Source organism: Tachypleus tridentatus, chromosome 4, assembly GCF_004210375.1.
Source record: "Tachypleus tridentatus isolate NWPU-2018 chromosome 4, ASM421037v1, whole genome shotgun sequence".
Taxonomy (NCBI): Eukaryota; Metazoa; Arthropoda; class Merostomata; order Xiphosura; family Limulidae; genus Tachypleus; species Tachypleus tridentatus.
The window spans coordinates 71,690,574-71,713,868 of record NC_134828.1 but is presented as its reverse complement, the minus strand read 5'-3'; the positions used below and the strand labels follow the sequence as shown (position 1 = coordinate 71,713,868).

Genomic DNA, 23,295 nt, shown 5'->3' with positions numbered 1-23,295 from the left:
CAATCAACTCGTCAGATGAGAATCATGAGAGGCAAGAAATATCATTTGTTACAAACAGGTTATATTTAATCAAATGTTTCACGTAACAGATTTGCCAAAATAATATATTTATATAAATCAAGTTAATAAACTTTACAGTTTAGCGTTTGTTTTAGTACAAACACCACGCATTGGACTACTTGTGTTGCATGTGCCTTGGAATCGAATTCGAATATTAACATCATAATAATATTTTGATTTTATTTCAAAATATGGTATTCAGACTGCTTATGAGTATCAGATTTATCGATAGTTTTAAAGAATCTTTCATGATATTGCCAGTTTCCCATAAATGAGGTAATCACACTTATTGGTGACACTAGATCAAATGGTCAAAGTTCACAAGTGTCAGTTCTCCTAGCATCAAATTATTAGATTTACCCTGTGTCATTTTTTCTGAGAATCAAATAGTCACACTTACCAACAGTCAATTTTCCCTATCACCAAGTATTCACACTTACCAAGCGTGAGTTTTTCTCCAGAATCCGGAGGAAGAGCAAAACCTAGTAACGCCATGGAAGAAATTAGCACACAAGGAATGATTAAATTGAATCCATGGTACAGGGTTCTTCTTCTAATATGTAGGGTAAAGGTAATATCTACATATGGCTCTGGACAACACGTGTAAAATATGACATTACGTTTACCCCTAAAACCTATAATAATAAGAAAAAAGTATTTCAGTTCACTCTATTCTGAAGATGTTTTACTTTCTGTTAACTTCTAAATATTACAGCGTGACATGAATGATGTGAAAGCGATTTAAGTAACATAATAAAATACAAGATGGTCAAAAATTATATCTGCTGTATTAAAATGTATTAATTAAATAAGTAACCAGATACAACCATACAGTTTTAATAATCTTGTTTTCAACCCCAACAGTTTTTATTGAAATGTCAATACACTTCTGCTTGTGCATCATCAGCGGTTTCCAACAAATCTAACCTATGTTCGATTTCAGTCTACGATCACTGCAACATGCCCACAGTTATAGTGGTAAAGGAGTTTGTTATCTTGTATAGCTCTGTGATGTTTGCTATAGGTATCCTTAATATACCCCATACTTCTTTCCTGTACTCGCGACTGTAATCATGCTACACCATATTCATGTATTGAGTCTTTCTTGCACAGTTTCCATTATCTTGAGTAACAGTAGTTACTAAGATGAGAAAAAACACAACAATAAAACAATTTGAGTTTGACTACAATATGTTAAAACTGCATGGTTATATTTCCTTAATTATTAAATTTTAAAATACGAAATCTAAATTTGGACTTCTTTGTGCATTGGAAACAATGACAAAAGGTGAACGGAATAATTTGGGTTTACTATTAAAATATTTATCATAAACGGTAAGGTTTTCGTTTATTAGGTAATTGTGGACAATTAAACTTGATTTTGAAATTTGTGTGATCTTTACTTTAATATATTCGAGAAGCTTCGGAAAGAGTCGATCACACATCGAAGTTTGCTCGTTCTCTCTTATGTTTGAAATGTATGCTGAAGTTTCGTGCAAGCAATACAAATCTTATATTCACACAGCCGTCCTTAATTTTGTGTGCTTCTTTTCGTTAAATTTCAGTCAAAGCTACTGAAGAACTGTCTGGGCTAGCTGTCTCTAATTTTCCAATGATATACTAGAGGGAAGGCAGCAGGTCAACGACGCACACTATCAGCTGTTGAACTACTCTTCACAAACAAATATTGAAATGGACCGTCACATTATGCAGCCTCAAATGAAAAGGATAGCATGTTCAGTGGAGGGTTTCGATCCCTCAACAGGCAGATTGATAATCAAGTGCTCTAACTCCTAGGCTCTATGATTATAAACTCACAGATTACACGGGAAGTTGCCTTCAAAATAATCCAAACTCAACTCCAACTATTAGGCTATTTTTCTTTGATCGAATAGTAAAATTTTATGGCCATTCTTTTAGTGCGCCCAACCTTCCAAAGTGTAAAGAACGTTTTACGGTAGAGGGAAGAGAACCACAAAAAAGCATCTGTAAAACATTGCTTCATTCAATTACTGCATTGTACCAGCACCAATTGTTTATCAATTAGTGGATAATTTACGCTTAAAACTCGCTAATTTAAAAATAAATTTCTGGAGAGTGGCCCTTTAAAGAGATTACATCAAATGCTGTTTCAAGAAGTTTACACACATACGTATGTATTGCTTATACAAAACGGTGCAGGTTGCCCTGTAATGGATCTATGGTTTTCGAAGCTGAAATCCGGATTCGAATTCCTGTGCTATCGCAAAAGGCCTGGCATGGCCAAGCGCGTAAGGCGTGCGACTCGTAATCCGAGGTTCGCGGGTTCGCGCCCGCGTCGCGCTAAACATGCTCGCCCTCCCAGCCGTGGGGGTGTATAATGTGACGGTCAATCCCACTATTCGTTGGTAAAAGAGTAGCCCAAGAGTTGGCAGTGGGTGGTGATGACTAGCTGCCTTCCCTCTAGTCTTACACTGCTAAATTAGGGACGGCTAGCACAGATAGCCCTCGAGTAGCTTTGTGCGAAATTCCCAAACAAACAAACAAAAAGCTATCGCAAAATACTTCCTGCACTTCAAAGTGTGTTTATGTTACAAGACTGGCGGCCAATCTCTAAACTTTGATGACGTGTGGTATGGTTGAGCTAACCAATCAAAATATCTAATAGTTTCGCCTAAGTTGTTTCTCATATTGTTCAAATCGTTTCTTAATATTTCAAGAAAATGCTAGTCGTTAAGCGATGTTTCATCACGTGACGCAAAAACAATGCAAACATCTAAATAAAATTAAAACAAATATAGACTACAATAATATACAGACAAAATTAAGCAAACAACCATAAAAATTACTTTGATATTTATAACAGAGCTATGGTTGTTTCTCACTTTTTTTCATCATTACAAAAATTAAAACTCCTGAAAAACATATACAGTTTTCAACCTCCGGTTATAATTGGTCCTTCATTTCTTTGACAAAGTAACTGTTACTGACCTAATAGGATCCATTCTCCGTTATCAATATAGGTGGACATATCAGCCTCTTCGCTAGAAAGTCGCAAATCCAGTGATCGTCCATCGTAGGTCCATGAACCAAACTTCATTATGCACTGCTGGTCATCGAAAGGAAACCACCTTATATCGATCTTACATGTGCTTTTGAATATTCCCGGTGGGATATACGTGCATGTTCCGTTATGTTGTACAACCACGTTCGTAGGGATAGTGCTATCGATTCTTTCATCGGCACTAAAAGCATAAGGTAAAGTGAGACTCGTCGAGCTACAAAGACTTTAAATTGAAACTAAAAATCGTTGGATTACAGACATGTTTTAAGACAAAGCTGAATCATCCAATTACAGAGACTTTAAATTAAAGTTTAAATTGTTTGGTTAAATTAAAACGAAGAATCGTTGAGATACATGAAGATATTTAATTAAAGCCGAGAATCTCTGGGCTACACAGCCTTTAAATTAAAACTAATAATATTTGGATACAGAAAGGTATAACGTAAAGCTAATAACCTTCAAATTAGAGAAGAGATTTAGTTTAAAAAGCTAAATATGTTTTTGAGATAAATCTGACAAATAACGAACTAGAGAGAGATTTTGAAAGGAAAATCTGGAAATTCATAACTCACGAGGAGGTTTTATCCAATCTCCGAATAATATTGCTGATAGTAATTACAGTAAAAGTATACGAAAAATATAGCTGTTGAATAAGATATAAAACGTAATTTTGTTTAAACATTTTAATATTAAGTTATACAGTCAGACGAAAAGATTAACGTGGTGGTCATTTTATAACATAAATTTTTCAAACGCATTCTCTTCAGAGTATAACTATTTTATTTTAGAATAGCTTCTCATCTAAATTATTATCATTTATCATCAGTGTTTCTAAGAATCGAGTAATTTTTGTGGTATTTGTAATATAATTAAACCATTCATGAAGTGTTCTTTATTAAAGGCATTCGAAGACATATTTCTGAAGAGAAGACGTTTACCAAGAGATTATAGACTCAATAAAAAAAGTGAGGCTATTTCTACAGGTTAATTAAAATCCATTGGGTTAAATAAGATATAATCACTGCTTCTCTAAGTAATCTTTTTTTTTGACGTCATGGTCTAATACAGAATTCGATGAACAAATAAAATATAGAGAATATTAGTAAATGTTTCTATTGTTGAGGTATTCTTCATTTATCTTCTGAGAAACGCATTTTTAAAACATGACATTGAAAATGTCATTACTTTAAAAACGTTTGTGTTACCTTTAAAATTCAGTTATGAATCAGGTTCTTCCAATAAAACTTATGGGCCATATTCCTTAAAGTTTCTTGTAATTCATCTGTTCTATTATCAAACCTTCATAACTTTTACTGAACCTTTTAACCTCCTCTAATTTCTCCGAGCATTTTTAGTAGCTCCTTATTCCATACCAGCATAATTCGTTGTCATTTGGATGTGTAGCTCCTGTGGCTGATGGTTATTTTGAAACTATCCATGTTTAAACCAACTATGTCCCAATTATTTACATCTATTTTCTTCTCGATTTTCATAAACAATTTGTCGAAATACTAACTATTAACAAACACTTAAAATTATGAAATTTTGTTTTTAATTTCCTAAACAGATAATATTCTGCTTTTCAAATGCCATATTAATTTATTTCGTGATTGTCGAACTTCATGGCACGTACTGAATAAAACCCCAGTGTTTGCAGAAATTTTAAGCATACGAACCCCCCCCCCGCCAAAATATCATTTTTATTAATAAATAGTTATAAATGTAGTCATATGTATCTAATTAACTATTATGTTTAATTAAATTACCTGTTGTACATCAGGATGTCTGGTTTCCATAGAAACTTTGGATTCATTCGGATGTCTTTAATTCCGCCGTACTGAGAAGAATTCCAACTGAGATTTGAATCGACCCATTCCTATAGGAAACACACGCTTGATTGTAAGTCGGGTTCTTACGGAAAGCTTCCTTATTTATTACTCTGTTGTACATCCTGAAGCTTTTACACAAACACTGAGTGAAATACTTTCTTGTAAGCTCCATGTCAAAGAAAACCTACACGTGTATCTCGAATATCAATATATATATATATACTGATGCGGTCTAATAGAACACTTGTTAATGCTTTTGTTAGAATATCCTAATACAGTGATTGTCCTGTTGGTGTTCGCAAGACTATCTCATATGTATCTCAGCACAAGTAGGGATATTATTTTTAAACTTCCTTGACACCACGCGAAGGAATATTTTAAAAAATAATTTAATTCATTGAAATCGTATGAGGACAAAAATTTCTTAGACTTGAGGTTTTTCGTTATTTCAAATAACAGATTGCGATAACATTAAAAACCTCAGTGGTCTTGGAGTGGGGGTGGGGATCCAAAGTTAAAAGTTTGAGATCTCTATTATAAGGTTCATGAATACATTCTTGTTTATTTTTCGACTTATGTGTAATATTTTCCTCGTATAAATTGTTCTTATTAGCTTCAGTTATGTTACAAAATCAGAAGACGTTCACAAATTTCTGTCATCACTTTGGAAACGCACTGTCAAATTAGGCCTACGTGAGAATAACCTTAAAATGCCAGCGAAAAAACACTTTTGAGGTTAATATAACATTTTCCAAATAACAATCTTAGGCCTAAGTTAGATAATTCAAGGTTTTGAAACAAATTAGTCCAATTTGTATTAATAATTTCACCTTGAAAAATATACCGGAAGATATTTTGCTTTGTCTCGTTAACGTCAAGTAAGCTTCTTTCCAACTTTGTATTGTTTAAGACAGTGGTTCACAACCTTTTTTTATGCCCTGAACCCTTAAAAATTTTAATATGTTCTCGCACACCTAACAGTAATTATTTATTTAAGAATAAAGGTGAAGGTGGCCCAAACAAATGTTATCTCGCACCCCTGGATGGGAAACCATTGGTTGTTATCTTCCCTTAAAGCACGTATTCCTAGCAGTTCACGAAAACTTCTGATATTTTCTTTGACAAACATAATCAGAACTCTTTAAGATTACTAAAGTGGTTAATTGTACAACATTATTTATACTTTACAACATGAACATTTTGGACTAACCGAGATGTATCGTGAAAAGAGCGTTTTGACAATGATACGACTTCAAGCATTACTACAAAATATCTTGTTATTGTTCAGCACTTTAACGAGCTAATAATATCGTTTTCGTGGTAATCAAAACTACGTTTAGAATATAAGCCTGCAGACAGAAAACTACAAGCAACCTATTGGATTACCACTACGAATAATTTTCATTTCAGTAATATTAACGTTGAGTCCAAAATCAATCAGCCTTGATTCACGTATATGAGAAACATAGTTTTCACACCAGAGATGTGTATTTCAATTTTATTTCTAATTTGTTTTATCAGTTAAATTTTATCACGTCTTATTATTTTTTTTTATTAATATTAATTCTTTCATTTTTATAATTTAATTCTAAACAACAACATCTCTGTAATCATTATTCATATTAAAATTAAGTGTCATCTGGTATCAGGTTTGTCATAGTTACTAGCTAAAAGTAATTATATATTTTGTAACTAATTTTTTTATTAAAACTTCTATGTACTAATGCCATGTTTGTTTCTTTGTGTTCAAGTGCAAAGCTGTTTAGCTTATCTGCGTTGTATGCGTCGCTGCTGTCGAACGAACAGTAATTATTAAAGTTATAAGCCCTGAAGCTTACGGTTCAGCAATCGAAGGGTTACTAGTTATTGACAGTTTTATAGCCAACGTTCGAATTGCCACTTTCTGTCGTCCAATTAAGGACTGTTTCTTTGGTGGTAGTGACGTGATGGTTACATAAGCATATAACTCACAAAACACAAGAGTTTACGGAAAACTCGCAAATAAATACATGCACCTCAACTATGTATCAAACTACATCAAGCGTAAATCAAAGTGTCTTAAAACGTGCAGTGTCCAGATTTAACAAGATTCCTAATAAATAAAGTGCAAAGAAAAAGAGTATTTGAATTTCGCGCAAAGCTACTCGAGGGCTATCTGCGCTAGCCGTCCATAATTTAGTAGTATAAGACAAGAGGAAAGGTAGTTAGTCATCACCACCCACCGCCAACTCTTGGGCTACTCTTTTATCAATGAATAGGGTGAATGACCGTCAATTTATAACGCCCCCACGACAGAGAAGGCGAACATGTTTGGTGTGACGGAGATTCGAACATGCGACCCTCAAATTACGAGTCGAGTGCCTTAACCACCTAGCTATGCCGGGCCAGAAAAAGAGAAAAGCACTTTATTTCAACTCTTATTGATAATGATTGTCTTAGAAAAGAGGTTAAGTAATACGAATGTCCAAAGCTAAGAGCATTGAAAACCTACAATCATATTCTCCTGTGTCAACTTAACTTTTAAAACCTTGAAACTGGAATAGTATCCAGAAGCTACAACACTGTACTAACAACTGAATGAAGAATAGAAACAACTTTTACATCATTTTTTGTGGATGTGAACTCCAACACAATGGAGAGAGAAAAAAAAATCCACAGATATTAGAATTTAGGAGAATAACAAGCATACAAGATTGAAATACCAATTTATCTGCAACACCATATAATAAGAAAGAAGAAAAAGACCATACAATAAAAAGGGATAATACAAAAGTAATGGCGAACGAGTCGTACAGCAGAAAAACAAAGGTAAAAAAAGTCTTCTGTGTCTGCCTAACAGAAAACACACTCGATCAACCTAACATAGAAGTTAGCAACACGTGGATGAACCTTTTAAAAACATTTAAATAATTAATCAATTCAAGTCCCAATGGTGAAAAATCTGAACGAGTGAATAGCGCATTAGCCCTTCTACGAAGAATTCTTATTGAACCTACTATCACAAAAATAATCTTTCTAAGGATTGTTTTTTTAAAATACGACATAATATTAAGAGCCGAAACGTGTAAAATAAACTAGTTAGATATTAGTATATAATAATAATAATAAAATATAAGTAACTGATCAAAAATAAGATTATGTAATCGTGTGGTATACTAACTATGATAACATTTATCCATAGTAGTTACTTTTCGTAGGCAATTTATAACTACTTTTAGATCCCAGATTATTTTTGAAATTTCAAATTTTAAGTATTTTATTTATTTCTATTTTACTTATTTAGAAGGCCCAGCACGGCCAGGGGGTTAAGGCACTGGACTCGTAATCTGAGGGTCGCGGGTTTGAATCCCAGTCGCGCCAAACATGCTCGCTCTCCCAGCCGTGGGGGCGTTATAATGTGACGGTCATTCCAACTTTTCGTTGGTAAAAGAGTAGCCCAAGAGTTGGCGGTGGGTGGTGATGACTAGCTGCCTTCCCTCTAGTCTTACACTGCTAAATTAGGGACGGCTGGCACAGATAGCCCTCGAGTAGCTTTGTGCGAAATTCCAAAACAAACAAACAAACAAGCTTTGCGCGAAATTCAAAAAACAAACAGTACGTTTTAGTTGATTTTGTTTGTCGTCTTCACTGAACATCATGTTGTTTGTTCACCCGAAATCATCACTTGTCACGCATGTAACAATGATCAACTAGCTATAAGAAGTCACTGAATGTCGCTTCCCTAACTTTCTGCTCATCCCCAATTCCCAGTAAGAAATAAATATCTTTGTTTTGAAAAGAGTTCGAGTTATCGAGTAGTTTTGTTATGATGTCTTTCTATATTTCTTATTATATGCAGTTTCGTAATGTCATCAACGAAATTGTTAAAGAAAACCATATAGATGTCGCCATGGTGCGCACTTCAAAAATAAATATTTCAGAAAAAAGTAAACTTTATTGCTTTAAAATGATTGTAATAAAAATATTTAAAATAAGCAGTTCAAAACAGATGCAACCGCGAAATTGTGTTCTGATAAGAAATCTGCGATTAATTCTAATTCTATCTTTCATGAGTAATAAGTCATAAAACATGTAATAAGTCAAATATTGCCATCTGATGAGTGTGAAGAATTTTAGTATTAAGTAAGTTAATAAATTGTTTGTTTTTTACATTTGGAGCAAAGCTACACGAGGGCTATCTGCGCTAACCGTCCCTAATTTAGCACTGTAAGACTAGAGGAAAGGCAGCTAATCATCATTATCCACCGCCCACTCTTGGGCTACTCTTTTATCAACGAATAGTGGAATTGATCGTAGCATTATAACACCCCCACAGCTAAAAGGGCGAGCATATTTGGTGCTACAGGGATTCAAATCAGCAACCCTCAGATTATGAGTCGAATTTCTTAACCCACCTGTCCATGTCGGGCGAATTAATAGCGGTTGCACTATTTTCGTAGTTTATTTAATCGTTGTTTTTGTTGTCCACATTTCCCATCAACTAATAAAACAAAGTGGTATTTCCAGTCAATCAGAATCAATAATTATGACTTTAATCATTTAATAAAAGAGTTACTATAGTCAAAATACGTAATACATTGTTGTAAACAGGAAAGAAAGAAAACAATAATAAAAGCTACCTGAGATTATCTGAGTAAGCTGACCCCAGTTTTGAAGTGACACAAAAAAAAATAGTTCGGCAAAACACCATTCGCCAAATATTGGACTCTTTTAATCGAATAATCGGACTGGACAGTCGTTTTAATAATGCACCAATGTAATCAGAATGCGAAACATCATTTTGCAATAAAGGGACACAAACCGAGAGTTCTAAGGTTTACGTTCTTGCACGCTAAAAACAACACACATCTTATCGAATACTAATTTAAAAAAAAACGAAAAATATTTGCAAAAAAACATTCCTAGCCAAGCAAATGGGTTTTTACCGTAAAAAGCTTTTTGGGTTATTTGATTAACCTCTTTTTTTCTAAAAATGGTTATAATATAACTTTGCGTCGAAGAAATTTAATTCAAGCTTGTAACTATTTTTAATACCTGTCGAAATTATTTTTAAAAATATCACCAAGTGAAAATGTTTATTATATACGTTATTTAAAAAAATATTAATTTCAAAATAAATTATATTTGTCGTTTAAAAGAAGTGTTTGTTTGTTTTAAATTTCGCGCAAAGCTGCACGAAGGTTATTTGCACTAGTCGTTTTAATTTAGCAGTGTTAGACTAGATGGAAAAAAGATGGTTATTATTACCCACCGCCAACTCTTGGGCTACTCTTTTATCAACGAATAGCGGGATTGGCTATTACAATATAACGCTCCCACGGATGAAAGAACGAGCATCTTAGGGCTGTCAGAGATTCGAAACTGCAACTCTAGGACTGCGGGTCGAGCGCCCTAACCACCTGGATATGCAGGGCCACGTTTGAAAGAAACGAGTTAAAGAGTGCAGAAATAACTCTATCAAGACAAACAGTTTTTGCTATTCTACGTGAACAGCTAGGCTAAAATTTTGTTTCTTCTTTATCATGAAAACAAAGTAAAATGTCTTTTCCAATAAACATCTTTTTGAATGACAGCAGCTTTATGAAGACGCCGTATGAATAGTGTAACCTGCTTCTTAAAGTTTTTTGCCTGGCTTGGTTTGGCGATTAGGGCACTCAACACGCACTCTTCTGATCGCGAGTTCGAATTCCCGTCACACCAAACATGCTCGCCCCTTCGGCCATGAGAGATGTAACAGCCAATGTCCCTATTTGTTACTAAAAGAGTAGCCCAAGAGCTGGTAATGTGTAACATTGATTAGCTGCCTTCCATCTGGTGTATCACTGCTGACTTAGAAATGGCTAGCGCAAATAGCCCTCGTGTAATTTTGCGCGAAAATCAAAACAAACCAAACTTTATTTTTAGCGAGTTGAACAGGAAGTTGTATTTGAAAATATGTTGTGACAAACACTGATTGTCTTTATTTGTGATGCGTTAGTCTTAATAATTTGAAAAATTACTGAACAAAAGAACAATATATTATTTACACCTTAATTGGTTGCGTATTTTGTTGTGAACATTTACTATTTGTTTGAAACTAAGCACCAGGCCATTGGGCTAGGCCCGGCATTACCATGTGGTCAGGGTATATGACTCATAATATGAGAGTCGCGAATTCAAATCCCCATCACACCAAACATGCTTGCCCTTTCAGCCCTGGGGGGATTATAATGTGACAAGCAATCCTACTATTCGTTGATAAAAGAGCATCCCAAGAGTTAGCGGTGAATGATGAGGACTTTTCTCTTGCCTCACACTGCTAAATTAGGGATGGCTAGCCCATATAGAACAACTTAAGAAATATACAGTTTTACAAGTAACTTGAGACAGAGGTTCCTAATCTGTTTGACGTAACGCAAAATACAATAAGACATATTTTTAAGTTAAAAATGTGTACCATATAATGGTTACAAAATGGTATTTCATCGAAAAGAAACCGAAGAACGCCTGGAGGGATCACTGAACAGTAGTATGTTATCTGTCAGTCAATCGGTAGGCACTAAAATGACGTCACGTAAGGGATGCTTAACGTTCCAATTTGTACTGTCGTGACGTCAGTAAAATGTAAGCATGCCATGAATATCGCGAGGAATTATGCATTCTGTAAGCTACAACGCAGTATGAAATATGAACTTCAAAAGCAAGAAATAAAAATACTGGTTACTCTTAATTTTGGTTTTATTTACTCTTGAATTAGAACTCTTTCGGGCACCCTGCTGAAATATATCTAGTATATTTCTCTAAATATCTATATATACTACTCGACCTTTTAAGATATATTAAAACAGTATTCCTCCTCCGGATGGGTCTCAAAACATAGCTTATCTACTCAGATGGACCATGAGTTCGGTTTGGAAACCATTAGCTTATTCGATTACAATTTACTTACTTATTTAAGTTGGTGTTTGCATAATTTGTCTACAAAATACATTTATTAAAACTTAACGAAAAAAAATTTACATTTAAAATTGACATAAAAATTCCAATTGACTTCTTGATAGCAACATTTTGTTATATGGTATTGTGAATGAGGGCTATCTGAAAATAGTATTATAGTTACAAGTAATTTGTCTGTACTAAATGTCGTAACCTTAAAAGGCATATTGATCAAAATTTTGAATTTTTTTGGTTTTTGTTTGTTTTTTGAATTTCGCGCAAAGCTATTCGAGGGTTATCTGGCTAGCCGTCCCTAATTTAGCAGTGTAAGACTAGAATGAAGGCAGCTAGTCATCACCACCCACTGCCAACTCTTGGGCTACTCTTTTACCAACAAATAGTGGGATTGACCGAAACATAATAACGCCCCCACGGTTGAAAGGGCGAGCATGCTTGGTGCGACCGGGATTCGAACCCGCGACCCTCGGATTACGAGTCGAACGCATTAAACCAACTGGCCATGCTGGGCCAAATTTTGAATTAAATCATTCTTTGCAAAACCATTCCTAGAAAAGCTCCCCTTCCTTAACATACACGTGCACAGCAAACTGAAAGAATCGGTGGTGAGTGAAAGTGAAATCTAACTGAAGAAATATATTATTTAAAGAATTAAAAATAATTAAAAATAAAAACTGATAAACAATGCAGTAATATCTACTTTGCATCGCTTTGAAAGATAAAAATACATTTCATCCTCATATATCGTAAGAAATGATATATCTGAAGATTTCTCGCTCAAAAGCAGAATCTGTTCATCAACTCCATTGAAACATTGTTTACAAGAATTATTGATAGGTTTAACGACATACCACAATGTCTTCAGGTGCAATATACGTTCCTAGGCTTAGGAAAGGAACGATGGTTACCCATTTCATGTATTTTACGGCAGACATAAAAATGAAGTATCATATATTGCTTTCACCAATAGAACCTGGTTTTCTCTTAAAACAAGCAACATAGTTATGGTCCACTTAGCCAACATCATGCTTAAGAATGTCTAACTACCTAATATTAGTTGGATACATCTTCACTTGATATAATCACTGACGAGCTAGCTAAGTTATTATCAGTGCCGCCGCAAGGAGCACTAAGTTTCATTCTAACTATATAAAAATCATCAAATCGCGAAGCTAACGTGGACATTGTAATTTATGGAGATTGTAAAGGAAATATAATAAGAGGAAAGTAAACTAAAAAATAATCTACAATTAACACAGCCTCTGTAAAATGAAATTTAGAGCAGAACTGCAAATGAAATTGTAATTTTTCCCTCTTTTTGCAAGAATAAATAGAACTCTGACTTATAATTGACCTACAATTGCAGTAATGCACCAATTTAAAATATACAACGCACTAAAAATCAATATGCTTTAAAATACTCAAAAGTGACACTAGAAAACTTATCACAGAACGAAGACATTTTCTTATAAGCCTGAAGCGTCACGTATCAACGACGTGACACCTAACTTCTTATATCATTTTTTTATTATTATTAAGACTTGGCAGTAATCTTGGTTTTAAAGACCTTAGGGAGACCCCTAAGGGAAACCAGGGGCGCTCAGAAACTTTTGTTTCTCTTCAGCCCCGCACATGGCTGAGGGTTAAAGACCTCTCGATGAGCAAAGTGGATATTTGGATAGTTTATGTCTAGGACTATTTCTGAATAATGACTTGAGATTAGTTGGTTATAGTCGTGAAGGTGACAAATGAAGTCGGAGGAGAAAAGGAGGGACGAGCTATGTTGAGAATGGGGGAAAGGGTGTCAGGGGCGGGGAAGGCAAAGAGGACAGGGAAACATATTGACGTAGGTATTGCATGAAGAACTGTAGAAAGGTATAAGAATAGTACAACACAGGATAACGTACCTCTTTTCAGGGCCTGGGTATAGAAATACCCAAAATTTTGCTGTGGGGCAAAACGGGAGTTTATATCATGAAAATTTTCATTCTTATAAAGCATGAAAGAGTGTGGTACAACATGGTACCATGTGGTTTCTGTTCCCTTAGTTATTTTTATTTTAAACATATCAATATTTTTTTCCAGTTGACCCTGAACATGGAAAGTTGTTCAAGTAACTAAAACTTAATTAATTTATTCTCGAAACAGTGAAGCAGAGCGTAGTGTTGTGGAACGGATGGTTCATAGTGTTGTCAGACATTATGGTTGGTGCATTCTGTTGCTAGACGCTACGGCTGGTGCGTAGTGTTGTCAGACTTTACGGATGATGTTTATTGTTTCCAGACAGTACGGTGAGTCACTGTGAATGATACCGATTTCATTTGTAAAGTCATATACGTATGCCACCAGCTGTTTCACAGTTTTGCCAATATTCATTTCTTGGAAGTCACTCATGAAGACACCGAGACACGGAGCTTATTTCGTGATCCGTAGATAGGAGTTCTGAAGTTGTTTGTTTGTTTTTTTTTGGAATTTCGCACAAAGTTACTCGAGGGCTATCTGTGCTAGCCGTCCCTAATTTAGCAGTGTAAGACTAGAAGGAAGACAGCTAGTCATCACCACCCACCGCCAACTCTTGGGCTACTCTTTTACCAACGAAAAGTGGGATTGACCGTCACATTATACGCCCCCACGGCTGGGAGGGCGAGCATGTTTGGCGCGACGCGGGCTCGAACCCGCGACCCTCGGATTACGAGTCGCACGCCTTACGCGCTAGGCCATGCCAGGCCATCTGAAGTTGTCATGAGTAGTTGGACACTTTCCTTTCATCTTAGTTATTACCTGATGGTGCACTTGTATATTTACGTATATTAATGTGATTAGTATGAGTGATTTTAGTTTAATACATGTTTTAAGTATGCTTATTTGGAGTATACTTATGATTCTGTGTAAAGAATACGTACTGCGTTTTAATGCAAAAATCTTTTAGTCCTTGTTACAGGTTGTTACAACCATCATAATGTGATTGAGGTATAAATGGTTTTAATTAGTATGTCTAAAGTCATTACACAGCGTAATTTAAAACAACCAGTGTATTAGTAATCTATGCTGCAATGAAGTGTGCTATTAGAATAGTTTTATATGAAATATATACTCTTCAAAACAAGAAACGCAAAAGGGATATTTTTGTTATTTTAAATAGAAATATATGTAATAGCGTTACAAGCTCAGAGTATGTGATGTTACACGTGTTAAGGCACTGATTGTCAGACCAAAATGACAATAAAAGTTGTGCACTTTGAAAACGGAGGAAAACATCGGATTTTTCGCCAAAACGCATGCGTGTCCAATAAACTTGTTTGAGAGATCTGCATGTTCTGCAAGTGCAACATGTTCAAAATCCCTATAAAAGTGACGGGTTCTCGGTTTCCATAGCTCAGTGTTAAGCCACCGACACGCAATACAGTTACGCCAAGAGTGACTGAAGCACAACGCAACAACGCCATTGGTCGCTTGGAAGCAGGCGAATCTCGATCAGATGTTGCCAGAGCTGTGAATGTCCACCCAAGCACCATCACAAGGCTATGGAATCGTCACCAACAACATGGATCAACTTGTGACCGTCCACGATCTGGAAGACCTCGTGTGACCACACCCGCACAAGATCGCAACATCCGGTTACGTTACCTTCGGGATAGAACCACCACTGCGACGTCTACTGTCTCAACCATACCAGAGCTGCGTAGGATTTTCGATCAGACCGTACGTAACCGTCTACGAGATTCTTAAGCCCCATGTGCAACCCATCATGGTGAACGTCAACAACGTTTTTCAACATGACAACACCCGTTCTCACACAGCCCGACTCACCACTGTCTTATTGAGACACCACAACATCAACGTTCTTCCCTGGCCCTCCAGATCACCAGATTTAAACCCCATCGAACATCTTTAGGACGAGTTGGACCGACGTCTGCGACGGCGACAACCTCAACCGCAGACTCCACCTCAGCTTGCAGCAGCTTTGCAGGCTGAGTGGACAGCCATTCCACAGGATGTGATTCATCATCTCATCGCTTCCATGGGCAGGAGATGCCAAGCAGTTATTGATGCTCACGAGGGACATACTCGTTATTGACGTTGAGCGACGTTAAACTTCAACTAGTAAGCGTGGACTTCGCCTTCGCAGACTTTGGATGTTCAGCAGTGAATGTGCAAAATTTCACACATGTCATACAGAACTACCCGGAATAAACTTGTTAACAATTTGTCTCATATTTTGCCTTTTGCGTTTCTTTTTTTTGAAGAGTATATTTTGATTTCATATTTTTTGTAAGTATTTCATTTTATAAACATTGACTTTACGAATTGTTTATTTTATTACTTGGTTCAAGAGTTATGGTTTTGAGAAAACTTTAAAGCGATTTTGTGACTTGTAAATGTTTCTTTTCCTGTTCTTTCCCTTTACTGTTTAAGGCTATTTTATGTGTTTAATTTATACCTTTTTAGTATTGTTTTGTATAGTTTCTTTAAGTTTAAAAATGCTTGGTTGAATTTAAGCTCTGAAAGCTTGAGCTCAATTGTTCATATCTAAGAAGAGTTAAATATATATATATATATATATATATATACAGAGGTATGTTTTAAGTTGAGTGTGTTTTTTGTTTTCATGTTATCACGTTTTGTTTTAAATTTGCTTTTGAACTACCATTATTGTTAGCTGTCCACCCTTATAAATAATAGGTAAATTAAGTTGCAAAAGGTTACTTCAAGCTGTATTGTTGAAGGTTTTATTTCTATCACATGTATAACTTTAATTTTCCAGGAATCTATTTGATGTTCTTCCTTATTAAAGGGTTTTGTGTTACCTACAGTTTTGTTTGTCAAAAGATATTTTCTTTGTTTCTGTATATTGTATTGAAAAGGAGGAAGGTGAACTGTGAACTTATTTTTTTTGTAGTATTGCATATCATTGTTGAGCAAGTGGTCTAATTGAAAGGAAAAACTTATAACGTTTTTTAACGACATGAAATTACTAATTTTCTGTACTTTTAAAGCTAGGGGTGGCCAGATTAGCCTGGAGGTAAAGAGGAGAAAATGTGGAATAGGACGACATTGCGTGTTAATATGTAATGTTTTCAAAATGTCTATATCTTCTTTCAGTTGAATCTGAACGTGAAAAATCGTTCTAGCAAACACATCTAACTTTGCTTCTTGTTAGCTTTGTCCGTGAAATTCTTGTCTGCTAATTAGCAGTTAACTGATTTTTTTGCAGAAAAGATAGCATCTGACTTTCAGCAATAAAGAACTATATTTTCTGTCAACAAATCGAGTAATGACCCAGAATTACGCCCGACCCAGTATTCGAGAATGAATGAATAGAGGTCATATGCAGAATAGCATCTAGTATATAAACCTGGTTTTTGGTTGTTGTTGTTATATGTTTTGTATTAAAAGACATGGCCCGGCATGGCCAAGTGTGTTAAGACGTTCGACTTGTTATCCGAGGGTCGCGGGTTCGAATCCCAGTCGCACAAAACATGCTCGCCCTTTCAGTCGTAGGGGCGTTATAATGTGACGGTCATTTCCAATATTCGTTGGTAAAAGAGTAGCCCAAGAGTTGGCGGCGGGTGGTGATGACTAGCTGCCTTCCCTCTAGTCTTACACCCCTAAATTAGGGACGGCTAGCGCAGATAGCCCTCGAGTAGCTTTGCGCGAAATTTAAAACAAACAAACAAATTAAAAGAGATGTTCTTTCTTACTTACAAGGATTTTTAGAGCTTTTTCTGAACTTTCAAAATCAGACTTCTACTGCAACTTTAAACTTCACTTTTGGCATGAGAGGAGATTTTAGTAACGTTTGTCACTTAACTTTTCTTTAGCTTTTATATTTTATTTTTAAGTTTTAGTGTAGTATTTTATTCAAACTCTTAATGTTTTACTTAGGTTTGGAGTTTAATTTAAATATTACAAGATTCTAGTTTAACTTACATATTTAGTACCTCCGGAACAGGTGAGAGAAGACAAGCTAAGGTTTCTCACCTGTCAAACACACAATCACAACTATACACACTTGCTCTCATTCTTTGTTTTACCTATGATTTTATTTTTATATTCGTTAGTAACTATTGTTCTTGTGCGCCTTTCGTGATTTGACTTTTTTTCTTTCTGACGAACTCAGTTATACATCGGAGAGATCAAAAGGTACACATTCTTTAACTCAATATCTTTCCTCTAACAGAGTCTAACTGGTTTCTCTAAGGGAAATCCGCGAGCAAGAAAATACCAAAATAGCGTGAAAAACTAAAACTCATTGTTTTTTAAGCACAAAATATAAAATACATACTTGGATGCCCTTTCAATAATAATGATACCGTAGTGAAAAAAAATCACACAAAATGTTATCAACGCTCATTAATATTGTAGAGAACGAAAATAGTTTATTATTAATAATGTCGAAGAGAGAAGAAAAAAAAGAATAGCCCGATAAATTTTAAACAATGCATCTACTTATATCAGAAGCGAAGTAAAAATAACTTGTCAGATATTCTAACGTACAAAAAATGCCATATACCAAATATTTGAATATTGGTACGTAATACTTCTAAATCCTGCCATTCACAACACGTTGTCCAATACATGCTTGTGTTTCACTAAGTACGTATATTTTTCTCGTTTCTTACAATAGCTGCTTAAGACGTGTGAAAATTATCCTGTTATTTGGAGTTTCCTACAAGCTCTCTTAATGTTACACTTTTTATGCAGTTGAGGAGGGTATATTAAACGCTTCGGGTTTATCTTATATCTGAAACACCTGCAAGATTCGAGACAGAGAATCATAACAGCTGGTCTGCCTGTAACGAATGCAGGTGCTATAGTGTGAGGTGCAACCAAACCGAGAGAGTGCCATGTGTCGTAATATCAACAGTGTTATTTCCACAGTCTAAAAGGGGCAGAACTTTCACACAATCCAGTGTGATAACGTAGTTGTAAGCGTGTATTATTGTATTGTTTGTACTGAAATAACCACAATTACACACAAGCTAGTTTTATGAAACATAGCAGGCGTAATTATATTTAAATATGCCACTAAGGTCAAGTAAAAGAATAAAATATATTTTTCCGTTTTAGTTTTCTTTAATAGGCAAATATGTGTTGCATTCTTTTCAGTACGTATTCTTTGAAAGAGATATGTTCTTTAACAGAACATAAATATTTATTACTAAAGATAAGATAATGTTAATGGGAATCCATTAACTCTTTTTTATATTAAATTTTAAGAAATAAAACGTGGAATATTGTAAAAAATACTTTAAGTTATTACTACAATTTTGTAAAAATGTAAAAACTTATTCTACAAAACACAGAACCTTTGGTCATTCAGGTAAGATGGAGTGAATTTCTGATTAGTTTTCATGCCAGTGCTCAGTTCATTTGAATGGCAATAAAGCTTCCCACTTTGCCATTTTTAAAGTTGTTTTATAATTCAACTGCTTTTCAGTCTTGTACATTGTACAATATTTAATACTTGAAATTCGGCAGAACAATATATTGCTTATACCGCAATGTAGTAATACTTCTAAAATCATTTGATAATACATAACTTTGCATTCAGCCCGAAATTCATTCTTGCAAATACGTTTGTTTCGTTTATTATTAAACATAAAGCTACGTAATGGGCTATCTGTGTTGTGCTCACTGCGGGTATTGAAACCGGATTTTAAACGTTGTGAGCACTCAGACTTACCACTGAGCACTGAAGCACCGGAAATGGAAACTGCAGGTAGGTAAAATGGCTGGTTCAGTGTGTCACTGAAGTACGTCTTTTAATTGTATCAAAACAAATACTTAGATTTATATATTTTAGAAATTTCTCGAGAACGTCACACAAAAGCTTTCTGCGCGTAAACATCCTCGTTTTTAGAATGACAGACTGTAAGGGCAGCAGGTGGTAACAACTCCGATGTCAAACTCTTATGCTGTTCTTGTCTGATCAAATAATGGAATCGTTCGTTACTCTCATAGCATAGTCGCCGTCTCAACGTACAAAGTACGTTTTTGTGACAACAAAACACGACCCGTAAACCCTTGGATTCATAGTCTGAACAGGCTAATCAATCAGCTATGGCTATTCCAAAACACACACATAACAACTTTTAAAAATTTCTAAGTCTTATTTGTTTGTTTCTAATTAAGCACAAAGCTACACAATGAACTATCTGTGCTCTGCCAATCAAGGGGATCGAAACTTGAATTCTTGCAATATAAGTCCGCAGAGGAACCGCTGTGCCACTGGGGGCATTTTTAGTGTGTTTTTTTCGGCGTAAGTACTCCAAAGGCGTCACTATACATTACATAATTTTTCAACATGTTTGTTAGGCATAGTTTAATATTCCATAAGATGAACGTTAAGTTAAATGGAAAGGGAATTTAATAACGTTACGTTATGCCTCCCAGTGGCTTAGCGGTATGTCTGCGGACTTACAACGCTAAAAACCGGGTTTCGATACCCGTGGTGGCAGAGCACAGATAGCCCATTGTGTAGCTTTGTACTTAATTCAAAGCAAAAACAAAACAAACAAACGTTACGTTACTGCTCATCTATAAGGACACCCTGGTGGTATGTCGGCAAGTTTACGAACTTACAACGCAAAAATGCAGGATTCGATTCATACCAGTGAACACAAGAAATAGCCTAATGCGACTTTGCTCTAAACCAAACATCTATAAAAGGGGTTTTACACATCCTAAAAAATAACATTTTTCAGTTTTAAGAGAAACTTCAAGTAACCGCATTAAAAAAAAACATATATCTGAAACCTTTGATTGGAATCCCTAATAAAACTGATAACCTGAAACGATTTGATTGGAAAACCTAGTGTCTCCATATGTAACAACTTCCAATATATATAGAAAAACCAGTGCGTTTTGGTAGCAATGCGTTCCAACAATAGCTTAGATGTCATATTGCGTACTACAAAATCATGTAAGTTATATCTTTATGCTAAAACAGGATCAGAATACACACACTTTTAACCTAATAACCCGAGCGAAAGAACCTGTCTATGTCTGTGTGAGCGTCATAGTTCCAATACGTAATAACCCAGAAACATGAAACTTATCATGTATGCTAAGACGATTTTAAGGTTGTGCACCTGGGTATTATTTTCTAAATTTTAAATGTTTTTGCAGTATAGCCTTTAAGCCTCATTATTCTAGTTCCCGCAGGTCTATAAAAAGATTTTTCTTCCTAATCATCACTTACTGAAGGAACAATATGTGAAGGATTTCTGCAAAATACTCTTTATCAACATGAACATGGAAACAAAAATACAAATCTGAGAATTAGTAAAAAATGTTGAATTGAACTATGTTTTGGAAACGGCAACAAATAACGGGAAGAAAAATATAAATCATGGAATAATGGAGAATTTGGATGATGAAAATAATTCAAATGAAAACACAAGAAGAAAAACAACGAATCAGAAAAGCTAACTTAAAATTATTTGCTTTCAAAAAGAGTTGAATTAGATTAAGTTTGGGAAGTGGCAAAAGACAAATGAGTTAAAGAATTGACCCGTTAGGGTAGATATAGAAATAATTACGTTACTGGAGACGCTTGACTGGTACGCTGAGGCTTCTATGAATCATAAGAGGTACTTAGAATTTCGCATCGGAGCGACAGTAAGTTGTGCTGCAATAAAATGACGTATGGCTATCTGTTGTGTCTATAGAGAGGAATCAAATCCATTATTTCATGAGAGAAAAGTTTTTAAACGTTTTCCGAAAATAAATTGAAATTCTGATTTTTTTAAACTATCTAAAACACGAAATTTAAAGTTATAAACAGCGAGAGAGAAAAGGTTAAACAACTCCAAAACGTTCAGAGAAAAAAAAAACTATTTTTAGATGTAACTTAAATTAAAGACTTAATGTTTATACCTTTTTTAGTTATAATCATTATTAGCACTCAGAACAAGCTGAATGCCACTGGAGAATATAATAAGCTGAGACAACCGTCTTACGTTTAATAGAATACGTATTGAATGTTAGACTTGAACTAATAAATTAAACTAAGAATTTGTATTTATTTTCATAACTGATTTCACATATAATTTACTGTAAAACTACTTTAGTTTGCACCTATTTATTTCATTCCTACTTTATTATACACTACTGAAATGGTGTTACGGTTATTTTGCTTTACGTTACTACTTTCGCTAATCTCTCTCTGTAACCTCAGTGTTTGTCGATACTTTGGATGCTTCTTGATAGACCACGTTATAAGTTTTTTCTCCTTTCTGGGCGATAATAAAGAAGTTCACTGATAATCCTAATGTTCAACAACTAACATAAAACATAGCAAGGTATTTGCAGATGTAGCCTTATAACTTTAAGGGTCTGACCTTGCGCTTTGGTTCCCATTTTTCCTACCAAAGATGTGAATGTCTGACATTTATGAAAAACAAACTCAAAATAAAAATTTTAGGAATAAAACTGGTCTAGGACTATAGAGTCATCAGCCAAAGAAAAATATTTTTATTGTGGGTATTGTCTAACGTGAGTGAGGTAGGTTAATATCCGGACTTCTACCACAGGGACACCCCACACTTCGTAGTGATGAACGATATCGAGTAACCTTTCTATAGAATGAAAAGCACGTGAAAAAAGATATTTTCTTTTGCCTCAGAAATTTGAAACATTGCTATAACAAATTTTCAAAAAGAGTATTTATTATTATTTGCCAAATATCGTAAGGGGATAGGAAATAAAAATAGAATACTCCTGGGGCAGTGAACTGAAATATTATAAATTCGGGAGTTCGGGAGTTTAGCGAATGATAAACATGTTTCAGACAAGTTAACTAAAGTTACGTAACACTCAAAAGACATTGTGAGTGAATTACTTTGGTGATACCATTATAAGTTACGAAGCATAAAGAGCGTTTTAAACGAGAAATGTTGAAAAAGTTTAATTATGTTGAATCCTTATGTGAAAGCCTGTTTTCTAGAAGGAAGTAAAATAATGTTACTTTACTGCTCTTGCCAGTGACCTTCTGGTTTCTTATTGTTTTACAGATGATTTAACATAATTTGTTTTCCATAACTACACCAGCAGTCTCAATTGAGTCCTTTCAATTCTTTTGCGCTTCCGTTTTGAACCCCACAGACATTGCAACTCACTGTTTGTGAGCACCTGAATTAGACTCATAAAGTCATCGTACGCACAAACATTTGAATTGATTTAATTATCCAATCAGTTAAGAAACTTACTGGAACAGGGTCTAGAAATTATAATATTGAGGTTACCAAAAAAATCAAGAACTTCGTTGAAATAAGAGCTGGAAATACTATTTTTATTAATATTATAGGAGATAGGGAACTTACTGAAACAAGGTCTGTAAAGAATCCCAATGGACTTAATGATAAAAGATAAGTTTTAAAGAAAACTTATGATTTATAAGAGTGGCAAGAAAGGCTTGAATGTCTG

The 23,295-nt window shown here is 34.9% G+C and overlaps 1 protein-coding gene across 4 annotated transcripts in view; it reads right to left on the bottom strand.

Annotated features, from left to right (window-relative positions):
* Nucleotides 1–23,295, bottom strand: part of LOC143249408 (neuronal acetylcholine receptor subunit alpha-7-like) — an 88,943-nt gene that overhangs the window by 16,564 nt on the left and 49,084 nt on the right. For all 4 annotated transcript variants that reach the window (XM_076499206.1, XM_076499208.1, XM_076499204.1 and 1 more), the window contains 3 exons: nt 4,870–4,979; nt 3,031–3,284; nt 501–695 (listed from right to left, as the gene is read on the bottom strand). In XM_076499206.1, coding sequence (XP_076355321.1) covers nt 501–695; nt 3,031–3,284; nt 4,870–4,979 — 559 coding nt within the window. The remainder of the gene's footprint in view (nt 1–500; nt 696–3,030; nt 3,285–4,869; nt 4,980–23,295) is intronic.